Source organism: Pyrus communis, chromosome 15 (assembly GCF_963583255.1).
Source record: "Pyrus communis chromosome 15, drPyrComm1.1, whole genome shotgun sequence".
In the NCBI taxonomy this organism is placed as follows: Eukaryota; Viridiplantae; Streptophyta; class Magnoliopsida; order Rosales; family Rosaceae; genus Pyrus; species Pyrus communis.
Window position 1 is genome coordinate 19,478,937 of NC_084817.1, and position 15,260 is coordinate 19,494,196.

At 37.4% G+C, this 15,260-nt stretch overlaps 3 protein-coding genes across 3 annotated transcripts; 1 reads left to right on the top strand and 2 right to left on the bottom strand.

The window, feature by feature from the left end:
• The first annotated feature begins 1,936 nt into the window (after positions 1–1,936).
• LOC137718624 (putative clathrin assembly protein At4g40080) lies at positions 1,937–3,419 on the top strand. The gene has a single exon (XM_068458173.1). It carries the CDS (start codon positions 2,261–2,263, stop codon positions 3,308–3,310), a length of 1,050 nt encoding a protein of 349 aa, XP_068314274.1. The 5' UTR covers positions 1,937–2,260; the 3' UTR covers positions 3,311–3,419.
• A 1,131-nt stretch (positions 3,420–4,550) lies between these two features.
• Positions 4,551–8,646, bottom strand: LOC137718827 (protein DETOXIFICATION 27-like). Its single transcript, XM_068458364.1, has 8 exons — positions 8,350–8,646; positions 6,923–7,464; positions 6,301–6,387; positions 6,117–6,173; positions 5,782–6,020; positions 5,265–5,383; positions 5,024–5,113; positions 4,551–4,871 (listed from the first exon to the last, which is right to left on the bottom strand). The coding sequence occupies exons 1-8, from the start codon at positions 8,644–8,646 to the stop codon at positions 4,791–4,793; spliced, it is 1,512 nt and encodes a 503-aa protein (XP_068314465.1). The 3' UTR covers positions 4,551–4,790.
• Positions 8,647–10,123: 1,477 nt separating this feature from the next.
• On the bottom strand, positions 10,124–14,062 carry LOC137717144 (protein DETOXIFICATION 27-like). The gene is made up of 8 exons (XM_068456447.1): positions 13,799–14,062; positions 12,642–13,183; positions 12,430–12,516; positions 11,624–11,680; positions 11,252–11,490; positions 10,985–11,103; positions 10,316–10,405; positions 10,124–10,198 (listed from the first exon to the last, which is right to left on the bottom strand). The coding sequence occupies exons 1-8, from the start codon at positions 14,060–14,062 to the stop codon at positions 10,124–10,126; spliced, it is 1,473 nt and encodes a 490-aa protein (XP_068312548.1).
• Between the last annotated feature and the right edge of the window lie 1,198 nt (positions 14,063–15,260).

Consider the following 15,260-nt stretch of genomic DNA (forward strand, 5'->3'; position numbering starts at 1 on the left):
CTATGGGCTGAATAATAGGGCCCGGGCCAGCTGACAGGGTCGGCCAAATCCTATCATAAGTAGTCCAGATAAATAGAAAGGTCGAGGAAGTCCTGGTGCAACTAGGATTCTCGACCAGCAAGGAATGAAGTCCCGAAAAGAAGGAAAATTCAGAATCCCAGTAGGAGTAGGTTTGTTCGAGGAAGAAGCGAAATGGGACAAGGACTCCCAATCCAAATCGGAGTCGGTTTCAAGGAATGGGGCACTATAAATACAAGAAATCATGCAAACAGAAAGGACCTTCAAATCAGCATACAATTGCCCTGCGCAAAACCTCTCAACACCTTGAGATTTTTTCCTTTTCTTTTCCCGCCGACACACCTTCAGTTTGGATAAACAGCACTGTGGAAGCACCCGGCGAGCACCTTCAGTTTGGATAAACAGCACTGCTGCCGCAGAATCAGCCGACCGAGAAGCATCTTCAGTTTGGATAAACAGCACTGCGTCGAGGTCGACCGATTATCTATCCAAGTCTCGGTCGAGAAAGGTTTTCGAACCTTTGTTGGCAGAGGTCACCCTGCTAGCCTTCTCGGCATAGTTAGGTGTTACGAATTACATTGCTCGGCGTACTGGTCGCCGAGTGGTTTTATGATTGGATACTCACAAGTGAGTTTCAGGGTTCGGCATTCCGACGGCCGAACTACGTTTACCATCAAGACATACATCACGTTCGAGTACCTATGCCCATACACCTTGGTCTCGATTCGACGTGCTTATACTCTCACGAATATAATCATAGTGACCGAATCGGGCTCGGACGATTTGTGAACTCCGCAGAATTAGCAGCCTTGTCTTCAGGCTGTAGAACCCGGAGACCGAGAGTGTTCCTTCCTCGGTCGCAATCGCAAGTTAAAGAAGTCAGCGACGCGCTCAAAGCTACATCAACAAATTTTACTCCTCGGCCAGGCTCGGCCGACGAGTTGGCACGCCCCGCATTCGACCGAAGGACGTAGTTAGCTTATTAGTTACTCGGCCTGCGCGCCACGTAGGTTTTGTAATTTTTAGGGTCAACAATATGTTTGGATGATCTCATATTTCTAGATTCAACATAAAGTCTTGGAATTTTAATCCATTAGAGATTGTTAAACTGATGATATGTTAAATCATAATCCAATGGGTCAAAAGTAAAATCGCGTGAGTTGGAAACCAAATAACTTGGTTGAAATATACAACGGTTGCAAAACTAATGTTTGAGAGAGAGAATAGAGGGAGGGCCGGCTAGAGAAAGAGAGAAGGAGAGATGGGCTTGAGGAATTGATCCTTGTGTAATTCATGTTGCTTAGTGCTTTTATTTATATATACTAGTTATGATGAGTTTTACTTGCTCTACAAGTAATACAAGTTAAACAACAAAAGACTTTTTAACCAAAATGGTCATTGAGATTTGTATAACTCCTTACTTTTGTCTCTGAGATTTGAAATCAATGCAAGTGCTCCTTGAGATTATTCACCATCAATCATTTTGGTCATTCTGAAAATAGTTATGTTAAATAAAGATTAAAATAACATAACTACCCTCAATCTAATAAACAATAGGCCAAAATGATTTAACAAAAAATGAGGGTATTTTTATCATTTTATCTTATTTAATGAAGATTTTTCACGGAATGACTAAAATGATTGATGATGGATAAACTCAAGGACCAATTCTATCGATTTCAAATCTCAGGGACCAAAATGAGAAGTTATGCAAATCTTAGGGACCATTTTAGATAAAAAGCCACAAGAAAATGATCTTCTAAATCCTATAAGATTCCTATTTCTAGTTTACACAATCACACTAATTAAAAAAAGCCACATAACCGATTCGGAATGGTAGTCGACACTCTACACATACAACAAATACGCAAACTCATTTAGAACATATATACTTCTAGACTTTTTAATTTTCTTTATGTAAACAGTTCTGTAAATAGTTTTAACTTCTTTGGAAAATACAGATATTATCTATAATTCTTCTATATTTACTCCAAAAAATTAAGAGGAGGTTTTCCATATAGTTTTATTAGTAAAGCGATGTTCGCGCTCCAACTTGCACATAAGCGTATGAACACATTATAAAGCGTCAAAAGCTCTCTCCTCACACAGTAAGATCCATGCATAGTTTGCACACACACGGACGCCATGAAATAGTAAAACCGCGTCCAACTGTCATTTTATATCTTTCTCTGCCCTCCCACCTCAATGTTACTCATCCCTTCCCATTCTTTCTTCATTCGCAATGGCCCGAATCAAATTCATTGGCATCCTGAAAGACAAAGCCTCAATCCTCAAAGCGACTCTATGCATCAACGGCCGAGTCTCCGTACACCTCGCTGTCCTCCGCGCCACCACCCATGACCCGTCAAGGCCGCCTTCAGAGACACGAATCGCCTCCGTGCTCGCCCTAGGGCTTTCCTCCCGCCTCACTGCATGCGCATGCATCGAGGCCCTCATGGACCGACTCCACGTCACTCGGAGCGCCTTTGTTGCCCTAAAATGCCTCCTCACAATTCATAACATTATATCAAGAGGGTCTTTTATTCTCAAAGACCAGCTTGCTTATTACCCTTGTTTTGGGGGATACAATTTTTTGAATCTCTCCATGTTTTGTGACAATTCCGATTTGTGCATGCTGGAATATTCATCTTGGGTCAGATGGTACGCCGGTGTGATCGAGCAGAATCTCATGGTGTCTAGAGCAATTGGGTATTATTTCAATTCGACAAAAACCGATGGTAATAAAAGAGACAAGGAAGAGAAGGCACTTGCTCTTTTGGACTCGGATTTGGCAATGGAGATTGAAGTGCTTGTGGAATTTGTGGTACGAATTTGCGACGCACCCGATTCATTAGAACTTCAGAAGAACAATTTGGTATACGAAGTGGTGAGAGCAGCGGGCGAAGATTACAGGTCGATTCAGCGTGAAATTGTTGTCCGAGTCAAGGAAGTTGGAGATAGAATCGACTCAGTTGAGGGTTTGAGTTCGGATGAGTTGACTCGGTTGATTGACGCATTGGAGAGGCTGGAGAGTTGCAAGGGGAAGTTGATGCTATTGTTTGTGAACAGGAAGAGGAATGATGGGTTGTGGGAGTTGGTGAAGGAGACGAAGGCTAGGCTTGTGGAGATGCAGGAGAAGCGAGAGGAGAAGAGAGTGGTGGTTTTTATGGGTAGGAACGAGTCAGCCGAGTCGACTCAATGTTGGAACCCATTTCTTGAACCAGGACAGTTGTTGCTGTTACCATCTGGTGGTGCGTGGGTAGGCTTGGGACCGACACCAATAGCCATTTGAACAGCAGATTATCGTGTCTTGTCGGGTTTTTGTACAGTGGTATGCATCTAATTGTATGTGTGAATTATATTAGCATTTATACATAAGCGATTACCAACTGTTAATAATACATTATGGAATATAAATGTGAACCAATGACTCACCATCACGCATTGCCCTTGTAGGAGAATACGAGCACTAGCTACTCCATATATATGTTTCTAGATTAAATTAACAAAAGAGTTATCTTTTCGTAATCAACAAAAACGAAAAAAGTGACTTTTGATCTTCAAACAATGTTCTTTGGTGTGAACACCTAAAATGGGTACTTTGACAACCCAATAATTGGTGTCACAATTCTTCCAACAATGCGGCTGTAACAGTGTGAATGTATTTTGACATGCCAAAAAGAATGGTTCAAAGAATTTTTTTATTTTTGGGACAACAACAGCAACGGCGTGGCATTGTTGTTGTTGGACAAAAAATTGAATGGGGTCTGTTTTTCTTTGGAGAGAAATGGACAAAAGAGAAAATGAAATTCTAGCCAGGTTTGCATTATTAACCCAAAAATTGAAGTTTGATTTTTCTCATGGTGGCTTTTGATGGGGTTTTCCATGACGTGTTTGACGAAATGACAATAAGATAATTCTGATGTTGTTTGTGTTCTTATCTTAATTTCTTTCTGTGTGTTGCTAACTATGTTAGGAACAATAAAATGCTGACTTTGTTTATATTGTTGCGTTTTCAAGGCACTGTAAGCTGTATATGTACCCAAAACAAAGAAAAGAAAAAATTAGAGTAATTAATCTTCATCACTTCATCCTGCCCAGTCAACTATAGTAGGCCTTTCATAATTGTTCTCCTAAAAGAAGTGGATGGAAATAATTGATAAGAAACGCCATTAAGAGAGAGTATTGAAGGAGTGTTGTGAAATAGACAGATTATGAGAGTTGAGTTTTGTATGCTTCAACTTGAGAATGGGTGAATCACAACATCCCTTTAGGGGTTTCACAAAATAGAGCATATACAACACTTGAAAAAAAAAAACACCCTATAGAGCATTAAACATGCTTCAAAGAAAAAGTCGCACTTGACTTCGATTATATTCAATTATCTTAGACGCGAGTTCAATACCAAATTATAACTGACACAAAGCTAAATATATATGGCTTCACTCCAATTAAAAGGTTGTATAGAAACACAAAGGTCGTTATTTCACCACACTATTAATTATTTCTCCATACTACTATTTCACCCACATGCAGGTATCCATATATTTACAACGAGTTCTCTTTACCTATTTGTTGGGAAAACGTTTAAGAACTACTCTGTGGTTAAGCTTTTGAATTCACAGGGATGGCCTAAAAACCAAAATGCTACATCAAAGAAAGTTGGTTTAAAGTAGCTCGAAATATTTATGCCCAAATAATTCTGTTTCCTTTTTTTTTTTTTCATGTATATTCATGAAACTAGAGTAGCCTAACAAACTGCAGGTAGCATTTCATGTATATTGTTGCTCCTCTGTCTGATCATCTGGATTAGGAGTTGACCACTTATTTACACGCTGGCTGGCCTTCTGAGCCTGCAAAATTTGTCAACCAATATTATGCTCGTTTCAGCTTGGACATTTTTTTTTTTCTTTTTTTTTTTGCTGAAAAGAAACAAGTGTACACGTAGCTTTTATTTTTGGTGAAATTAAAGAAATAAGTGGCCTTTTATGATCGAATCTTATACCTCTTTTTCCCAATCACGTCGCGATGTCACGATGCCCAAAATCACTGTTTGGACAGCAGTTCCGCCAAGGATCATCCCACCCCATATGCCCTATTTTTATATGAAATTTTAACAACCATATATAATGAGATAATGTAGTAAACTGATGCTTGAAGAGTTTATTAGAAGTACATATAATTATGGAGTCAAAACACACAATAACAAGGTTGTCCATTGAGATAGATGAAAGAGCAAAATGTACCGTAACACCCAAGTCAGCGACCCATCCCATTACAAATCCTAGAGGGAGCCCAATAACGTAGTAGCAGAAAAGATTTATGTATGCCACCCATGCCTGCCATCCTGAGCCTACAGCTACTCCTGTAATACAAGTAACGACCATCTTCTTTACAAAGGAACAAAACACTAACGTTTTAGGCATAAAAAAAGTACCATTGTTACTTTTAGAGAAGTGCTATCGTACGAAGGCAGTTGTTGGACACTACATGCATCTATGACCAGAATTAGCGCAGGCATGCACAACTAACAATAACAAAACAATTACTTCTACCTTCGCGACACTAATATTAAATCTGGAAGTGTTGTTTAAGCTCTTGAGATAACTCAAATGATGATGTGCAAAGTTAGAATTAGGATAGTTCAATGATTTGATTCCCACTTATGTAACCCAAAGACAAAACACGACCATCGTAATCACTCCACAGGAATTGAATATCTAAGACATGTAGCTAACAATTTATGAAGGGGAAAAATTTAACCTGACAAGACGGGTTGAACACCGTTAAGTAGAATTGTGATACCCAGGATGTAAGACATTTTATTAACTCGTTGGATGACATCACTGCTTGTTGTGAATATGTATCCAAAATTATCACGGAATGCAATAATAAGTATGCAGAAGAATAGGGCAATCAAGCTGGATTCTGCCACAGATACTTTTGCTGCAAATTTTGCTGCCTGACCATTTCCAGCACCCAGCTCATTCGATACTCTTACTCTGTGAGACCCATGACAAATTCTTTTTAAATTTTTTACTTCAATCATAATGCAGACTCACAAAAGTAGTAACAGATAAGATAAAAAAATCATTTACCCAGTTCCAGCGAAGAAGGCTAAATGAATCATGAGCTCCCAAGCATTCATAGTCATGCTGCAATAAGAAAAAAGGTCAAAACTCACAGTTGATATGGTCATTTGCATTTTTATCTTTTCACTAAATTACCAATTGCAACCCAAATTCGAATATATGCTAAGCAATGTTGATAAAGGTCTAGTACCAAACTGATAAGGCATCCACAGAAAGAGTCGCGTTCTGTAAGTGTCCAGTCATCAATATCAAGATTCTGTAGTACCAAAATTCCAAGCTGCATAAGTGATTAACAACAACACTTGAGATCAAGGATGATTAATTTTAAAACACGCGATATTAAACGGTCCAATCAAACCCTTATTACATTTCTTTTTGACAAAATGATATTCTGATACTCTACCTTAGATAAGACCTTATATTTGCACTTAAAGATCAATCGAGCAGAAACCAAAAATCATCTAATCATCGAACCATAACAACACCAACAATTAGGGTAAAATGATCACTGTAATAAAATGCTTACAAGAAAATATTGATTTGATCCTTTTTAGAAGTAAAATAACTCTCTCACAAGAAACTTTAAAATTCTAGTGACTGCCGACATACTGTGCATCTGCTGAGCAGTCCGGTATGTTGCTTAAGTTGACATAAATATTTTTCTATAATTAAAACTTCTCACTTAATGTTGTATGGAAAAAAATTAGTAAAGCAGGGACATGGTTAACATTTAAAAGAAAAAGATTTACCAACACTTCAAATTTTTATGATAGAAAAAAAAAAAACATGAAGAAGAAAGGAGAGATCTATACCAAAGCATGACCCCAGAAGCAGTAGATAGTTTGACAAATTCCCAAAGGCCAGAAAAGGCCTCCATAGAGAAACCAGTCCAACTGAGTGGACACCAACCACATGTCACATATCCTAGTAGCACGAAAAAGGAAACCCACCAAGAGATATCCAAAGCAATAGCAGCACCCACAACCCCAAAGTCTAAAACATACACAAAAAGCCAACTTATCAAGGCATGAAACACCAAAACCACCAAGGCAACCCACAAAGTCACAAAGTTCTTCAGCTGGCTCTGCAAGAACCTCTGCAATGGGAAAAAAAACGCATAGCTGAAGTGCATGGGTAAAAGCCACAAAGACACCACTCCCGACATCTCTGCAACGTCATCGGACTGTCCTAATAGTTTCAGAATCGGAGAGGCGAAAATGTATATAGGCGAGAGCAGAATGCAACATAGGAACAACACAATCCATGACCTTTGGAGGTATATCCCCAACATATGGTGCCTCTTCGCCCCAAAAGCCTGCCCACATAGTGTCTCTAGTGCGCTTGCCATGCCTAACTGGTTGATTGTGACAAAAAAACAAAACAAAAATACAATTATGTCAAGACGTAAACATATAATAGAGCCCAAAGCTATTTCAATTGGCTACGGGTACCACATCATTTGATTTACAAAATTTAGTTTAAAAATTTGGTATCTTTAGCATTTCCCTAGCTCTATAACAATGTTAACTTGGAATAAATTAAAAATTGATTATACTGAAGAATTGGAAAAACCAAAGCAAACCTAGCAGCCACACCGTGAAACCCAAGTCCCCCACCCCTGCCCACCCCACAGGCGGTTCGGCGAGTCTGCGACAGCCTGCCCTCCCCTCCCCACCCCACCCCACCCCGGTTCAAGATCTGGTGTGGATTAAAAGTTCTGCAACGAATAAAATGCAAGTCCACATTAATCGTTAAAATCAATCCCCCTTCACCGAAATCACATTTTAAATAAACAGCACTCTCAGTGAAATCAAACTCAAAAACAACAAATGGAAACCACAAAGTTCAAATTGATCAATGATCCATTAACCCATAACTTCGAAAATCGAAAAATTGAAAGGAAAAAATTGTATACTGTAGACACAAAATAGATGGGGGCGGGGAGGGGAGAGAGAAAAGGTTGCAGCCGGCAGGGTGCGGTGGTCAGGGTGGGTGGGGTCATGGGATGGGATAGCTGCTAGGTTACAGGTTAACAATGTACCGTTAGAGTTGAGTGATTGGAAACGTGTCGATTAACGACAAAGGAGACAGAGAGGGACACGGAAATAGGGACACCAGACCTCTGGCCATTTACATTTCTAGTTTGGAATTGTGTACAATTTGAAAGTCGGAATAGCACGTCACACAAAAAAAAATTATTATACAAACAGACTAAAATTTATCGTATTTTGATCATTACCAGGAGACCAAAAGTGAAGCCGACAATGACATTGTTGGCAATGGAAATGGAAGCGAGTTCAACCACACCAAGGTGTCCGGCAAAGGCTTGTGTTATGACGATCATGGAGAAGGAAGACAAACGGCCGATGATGGCAGGACCGACCACGCGCCATAGTTTCTTGGATTCTATCCAAACTCTTGACCAAAGGTGTGTATTTTGTTGATCATCATCAGTAGTAGTAGTGTTTTTGCTTGATGATTCTGCTAATAGAGATTGGTGAAGATGAACTTCTTCTTCTCTGTCAACGATTCCCATCATACAAATATTTTCCTGCCCAGTGGGTTGGTTAGTTGGAAGAGTAAAACTAAAAAAGAGTCGTGACTTGAATAACAGATAATAGCTAGTTGACGATTAGAAGTCGTTGCAGAAACGTTGTTTAAAAAGGTAAATACTAGCAATCCAGCCAGGTTCCCACCCCACAAATATTTTTATGGAACGTCGTGTCTGACGTCCAGAAACCCATAAACAGAAAAAACAAATCAAGGCAAGTGATGAAGTACAATAAACATTGGGCATCATGTAATATTTAATCTCCTTTGATATGATTTTAAAGATAAATGTTGAGAATATTGCCTCCGTTAGAGAAAGAGGAAATACTAAGTTGGTTCTTTAATGCAAAGGAAGGCTATGTTGGAATTATATCTAATAATAATTATTATATTTTAATAATTTTAAAATGTAAAGAAAAATGTTTTTATATCCTTTTACATCAAATAATTTATATCTAAATTAAGTTGGTGTCATTCTTTTTGAAGTGGAACTAATGTTTGTATATGAATCTTTGCCAGCCGAAAAAAATAATAGAATTTTAACGAAAATTTTTTGGTACTGTTCACTTTAATGAAAAACCATATTTTTACACTAAAAAGTCAACTATGGTACTATTTACTTTACCCTTTATTATGTCCTTATCGTTAAAACTCAAAGTCTTCAAACCATTTTTCATTAGTTTTTCTTAAAAATAAAGAATTGATGGATATGCCCTTAGCCAAATGACCACTGCTTATAGATGTAAAGTTACATCTGTTTAACAAGCAGCATTTGAATTTTATATAAACCTATGAATTCTAGTTGTGTAATATAGAGAATTAGTGAGTCAAATCTTATTCTTGAGAAATAAAGTTTCTTCAGTTTGTTTCTCCCATTATTTGTTGTTCAATTCCGAATCATATATTGAGAGTACGAAATATATTGGGTTTGTTTTCGAATTATAGATTGTTGAAACTTAGGAGACGGTCTCCTACCGAAATACAAGCATAAGAGTAAGGAAGAAATTCTGTCTTGATAACATTGCATTTATGCAAGTCTCAATTTTCAAGTTTGTCAGTATTTCTAATTTTTTCTCTAATTGTTTAATTTTTTTTCTATTTGATCATTTCGTCACACAGTGGGCAATCTGGTCATATTTTCTAAGAGTACCTATCTATAATATGAAAAGAAAAGAAACTTGAATTTTCAATTCTATTAGGTACCAATGCATTGTTCTCAGCCGGAGAAGAAAAAGTCATCCTTGAATTTTTAAATACTGATGATTGTAGTGTACGTAGAGAAAAGCCTATAAAAACAAGACCTAGCAGGTAAAAACCACCATTGTTTAAGATCTAGCAGTTCGAGGCCATCATTGTTTAAGATCTTTAGCAGGTAAAAAGCACCATTGCTTGACCACTTACGAATTTTACAGAAATTGTAAATCCGATTATCCAAATATAACAAAAAGTGGATTTATTCCATTTTATTTATGTTCCTCTAATTTATTGTCTCGGTTAGAAGTCGACCAGTTGTTCACACGCTGCATTGCCTTCTGAGCCTGCATATAATTGATCAAAACCATTGTTGGACTTGGATTACAACAGTGTAACTTTGACTTGTATACTTAAAGAAGAAGGATAAATAACCCGAAATTCTTATGTTTATTAAACCATACCTCCATTTCCCAATCATGTCTTAATGTCACGATGGCCAATATCGCTGTTTGCACAGCAGTTCCACCAAAGATCATCCCACCCCATATACCCTGTTTTCCATTTAAAATTTAATCAATTAGTTGATCCTTTGAGATTTTATTGTAAGTAGTAACACATGAATTGGAATTCAAACCGAGGCTATTCAGAAGGCATATCCTAGCCAGAGACTAAGAAAACCAAATGTGTAATTTTGACTGTCTAAATAGTAGTAACACATTTTTTACATTTTGCCGTACATTAAAATGATGAATGATGGGGGTAACAATGGATCAAGATCCTCTCCTGATCTTTGTATGGGGATCCTCATGACCAAGAAGTGTGGGCCGTTGAATGAAAATCCAACGGCTACAAACAGGGGGGTCCCTTTAAAGTTATAATAATTATAGCCGTTGGATTTTCATCCAACGGCCCACACTTCTTGGTCATGAGGATCCCCATACAAAGATCAGGAGATGATCCTGATATGGTAACAATGCACATTCTATAGGAGAAATCAAATCACTTTGTCTAATGACTTCTTTTCAATGTTGCAAAAAAATTTCGAATTCGAATATTTTCCACTGCTTGAGGATGTAAAAGAAATCATTCGAGGAGAGAACATTCTGTGTAACTTCGAGAATGAAACATACCGAAACACCGAAGTGGAGAGCCGATCCCATTACAAATGCAAGTGGGAGCCCAAAAATGTAGTAGGAGAAAAGACTTATATATGCCACCCATGCTTGCCATCCTGACCCCACCACCACTCCTGTGAATATACAAAGATGGATTTGAAAGAAAAACAGAAGCACTACTGTATATAGAGAGTATAGAATAGACCATGTGATACCAGTATTAAGGTTAATTATTCTACCACCAATTTACTTTTAAAAACTTGATGAAGGATCAAGGTTAACCTGCCAAGACGGATTGAACACTGTTAAGTAGAACTGTTACGGCCAAGAGATACGACATTTGATCAACTGCTTCGATGACATCAGGACTCGAAGTGAATACGTGGGCGAATTTGTGATGGAACATGATAACAAGTACACATAAGCATAGACCGATTGAAGCAGATTGTGCCATTGAAACCTGTTGTGCAAATTTAGCTGCCTTCCCATTTCCGGATCCCAGCTCATTTGCCACCCTAACTCTGTGAGTTTCATGACAAGAATTTCAGAAGACTCTTGAAGAATTACATGCTAGAAATGCATTACAGTGCGTAAGTAAATAATGTCACAACCAAGAATTACATGACTGAAAGAGATGATAAATATGGTACGTACGCCGTGCCAACCAAGAAAGCCAAATGAATCATGAGGTCCCATACATTTATAGTCGTGCTGCAAGATGTAATCAAACCAATAATCAGAATGGCAAACGACCAATTTAAGTCTGCTTTGTTAACAATTTAATTTTTATTTTGAGTTTTACATTTTGTGTTAGCGACAAAGGAAAAATATATGGAAGAAATGAGGATGAAGAAAAGTGGATGAACGACTGGGAAATATGGGAAGATATACAAGGAAAGACATAATGAAAACCTAAAATTAAAAATCAAAAACTAAAGTTTTAATTTCAAGATTTTGCTTTCATTCATTTTTCCTTTTTTCTTCGCATGCATATCTCATCGTCCTTCTTCATCTCTAATTTCCCCTATATACTTCCTTTCATATTTGGAGCACAAAAGTAAAATGGTTATCAAATGGACAACTTTGTACTTTTCAGATAGATCCTTGTAATCTTGAGTTTTAAGGTCTAAGTCCTTATAAGGTTTTGATGTATTGAAGTCCCTGTAGTTAGGTTTCACTTTTGAAAAAGTCTCATAATGTCTCACACACGCATCTTCTTATTAACTATATTTGAAAAATTAGCGAATTGAAGAGTAAATCAGAAGAAAGATGAACACAGAGAGTTTGGAGAGAGAAATATGAGATTTGTGTTAATTAAAAAAGAAATATTACACAATTCTGTTTTTATAAGAGAAAACCTAACTACTCTAACCAAATACTAACAAACTTACTATATTGCTGACTTGTACAATCATTTAACTAATCATCTAACTAATGATGTGGAACCTTAATACACTTACCATATTGACAAGGCATCCACAGCAAGAGTTGCTTCCTCTAAGAACCCAGTCATCAGTATAAGGATTTTATAGCTCCAGAATTCCAAGCTTCAAAGAAAAATAAGAACAAACAAAAGTTGGCTAAAAAGTGTCTGACTGTTAAGTATGGTACAAATGTATATGTGCAAGAAAAATAAAAATAAAAAGAGCAAATTAAGGAAGAAATTTAGTACCACAGCAGGACCCCAGAAGCAGCAGAATATTTGGCAAATTCCCAAATCCCAGAAAATGCTTGTATTGAGAAACCAACCCAACTCAATGGACAACCACCAGACACAACATACCAAAACAGCCCCAAACCGCAAGCCCAGCATGAGATATCCAGAGCAATGGCAGCACCCACAACTCCAAAATCCAACACACTCACCAAAACCCAAGTTGTTACTGAATGAAGCACCAAAACCGCCAACGAAACCCACAAGGTCACAAAGTTCTTGAGCTGGCACTGCAAGAACCTCTGCAATGGGAACTGAAATGCATAGCTGAAGTGCAAGGGTATGAGCCACAAAGCCACCGCCCCAGACTGCTCCGCCACCTCATCAGACTGTCCAATTAGTTTCAGAATCGGAGACGCGTATAGGTACACAGGCAACAGAAGAATGCAGCACGAAAACAGCACAATCCATGACCTTTGCATGTATATGCCCAGCATGTGGTACTTTTTGGCACCAAAAGTCTGCCCACATAGAGTGGCTAGAGCGCTTGCCATCCCCAACTAATTGATTGCCAAAACAAAAAATATATAGTTTACAATTACGATTTTGTTCATGAGTCAGATCCTTACGAGTGAGGAGCTAATCCTTCAATTATGCAATTCACAAGATGACACGTCAACAAAAGGATAGTGATTTTACACTCTTATTTTCTCGTTCTGCACTAATCTCCTTATTTTTAGTCCCTTCTCCTCTGATTTATTGTATTCAAGGGATAGAAGGGGGGAAACAAACCGGGAGAAGTGCACGGGAAGAGAAGGGGAGTGTGGAAATCACATACCTACACAATACTGACTCATTACACATGCAATAACTTTTGTTGTTTTCGTTTGCTTATGTGTCATATGGAGGAAAAACTTCTTATAAGAAGCCAAATATTTTCCCTTTTGTTATCAATTTCGGCAAATTACCGAGTATTATGATTAAGGTTCCAAGAAACATTATTGAAATCAGACTAAAACAAATAGAAGAATGTAATTAACCCATATCATAATATATTTTATACATATATACATATAAATGTCAAGAGTAAAAAAAGCCAATTGTATATATTTTCAATGTCTATCTGTGAAATAACCAACAAAATATACAAGAGAGTAAGTGTTTGATATGTATACCAAGAGACCATAACCAAAGCCAACAATGATATTGTTTGCGATGGAAATGGAAGCAAGTTCAACATCGCCAAGGTGGCCAGCAAAGGCTTGGGTGATGACAGTCATGGAGTAGCCAGCCAAGCGGTTAATGATATCAGGACCTACAATGTGCCATAGTTTCTTGGACTCTATCCACACTCTTGATAAAAAGTCAGTCGCTATTTTCTTCATCTCAGAAGTACTTGATGATTCTATCTCCAATAGGGAATATTTTTGGCGGTCCATTACTTTTTCCTCGACACTTCCCTTCATCAAAACAGTTTCTTGTTAACTAATGGACTAGATGACAGGGTAGGTTGGTCTCTGATCAAAACTACGGTTAAATGAAGACAGCTTCAATTCTTGACTAAGTGTGGATGTCCACATTGAGGATTGTGAGTTCGGAGAAATGTTTTATGTTGATGGCCACACCTGTTATAATAAAGATGGATGACATGGTTGATATTTGATAAATTACTTTTGTAATATATGCCTCAGTGCCTTTTTCCCTTATCAAGCACAAATTTCAGATTAGAGAGGATTAACTCAGTAAAGAACTATAAGATCGGTTCTTTTTTCATCCTTTTATAGAGACTCTATTCAAAAGTAAAGGAGTTCGTAACCAAAAAAGAGTTTAAGAGAATTACTGTTGAATGAACATCTAATTAATGAGTTAAAGGGTACAATTAGTTAATTATGTTTCGGATTCCTGAAGTCGAATGAATGGACGGGTAAGGAAAAAAAATTTATATCCTTTCTTCCTTAGTTGCAAGCGACCACGTACGTTAGTAAAAAATTTGTTGACAGTTTTACCTTGACAAATAAAATTGTCATAAAGGTTACACAAACTGGGGGATCAATAATGTAACGCTTGTAACTTAGAGGATCATTTAATTCAACTTTTATAAAGTAGAGGCCATTTAGTATTACAGTATAGTGACATTCTTCTTCATTTGTAGGTGAGAGGTTTTAAGTTCGATTCTCGTCAAATGCTAAATTGAACCACATTATTGCTAGTCCATTTTAAGGTTCAGCTCGCCTTTCCCTTAGTGTAAATACTATCATTTGTTCAATCAAAAAAAAAAAAAACAAAAAAAAAAAGAGGAGAAACTATTACGAACCGCAAACTTAAAGGGATGCGGAGTATGTAAGGGACCAATATACTAATAACGGACTAAACGAATTGCAGTACATATATAATCAATATATAATCAATTACAACGCGGCATCTCACTTGTTAATTTTTTTTAATGGTTAAAAGTAAGCCACAAAGTTCAAAAAACAAAACTGAAAATATGTTTTTAGCTTCTAAAACTCAATTGTCTCCACATAAAACCCGACATAAGATTTTTACTTAAACAAAACCTATTGACTAGATTCCACATCAACAAATTCATTAATTATGTTTGACTTTACACATTTAAAAGTTTTTGGATGCCTAAAC

Bases quoted from the DNA above. Each gene is read 5' to 3' on its own strand.
- LOC137717144 (XM_068456447.1), bottom strand. From the start codon at position 14,062: ATGGACCGCCAAAAATATTCCCTATTGGAGATAGAATCATCAAGTACT. The intron at 11,104-11,251 runs GTTAACCTTGAT...GTATATTCACAG, and splicing joins TGTTCAATCCGTCTTGGCAG to GAGTGGTGGTGGGGTCAGGA. The intron at 10,199-10,315 runs GTATGGTTTAAT...AATTATATGCAG, and splicing joins GACATGATTGGGAAATGGAG to GCTCAGAAGGCAATGCAGCG.
- LOC137718827 (XM_068458364.1), bottom strand. From the start codon at position 8,646: ATGGGAATCGTTGACAGAGAAGAAGAAGTTCATCTTCACCAATCTCTA. The intron at 6,021-6,116 runs GTAAATGATTTT...TGGGTCTCACAG, and splicing joins GCCTTCTTCGCTGGAACTGG to AGTAAGAGTATCGAATGAGC. The intron at 5,384-5,781 runs GTTAAATTTTTC...CTTGTATTACAG, and splicing joins TGTTCAACCCGTCTTGTCAG to GAGTAGCTGTAGGCTCAGGA.
- LOC137718624 (XM_068458173.1), top strand. From the start codon at position 2,261: ATGGCCCGAATCAAATTCATTGGCATCCTGAAAGACAAAGCCTCAATC.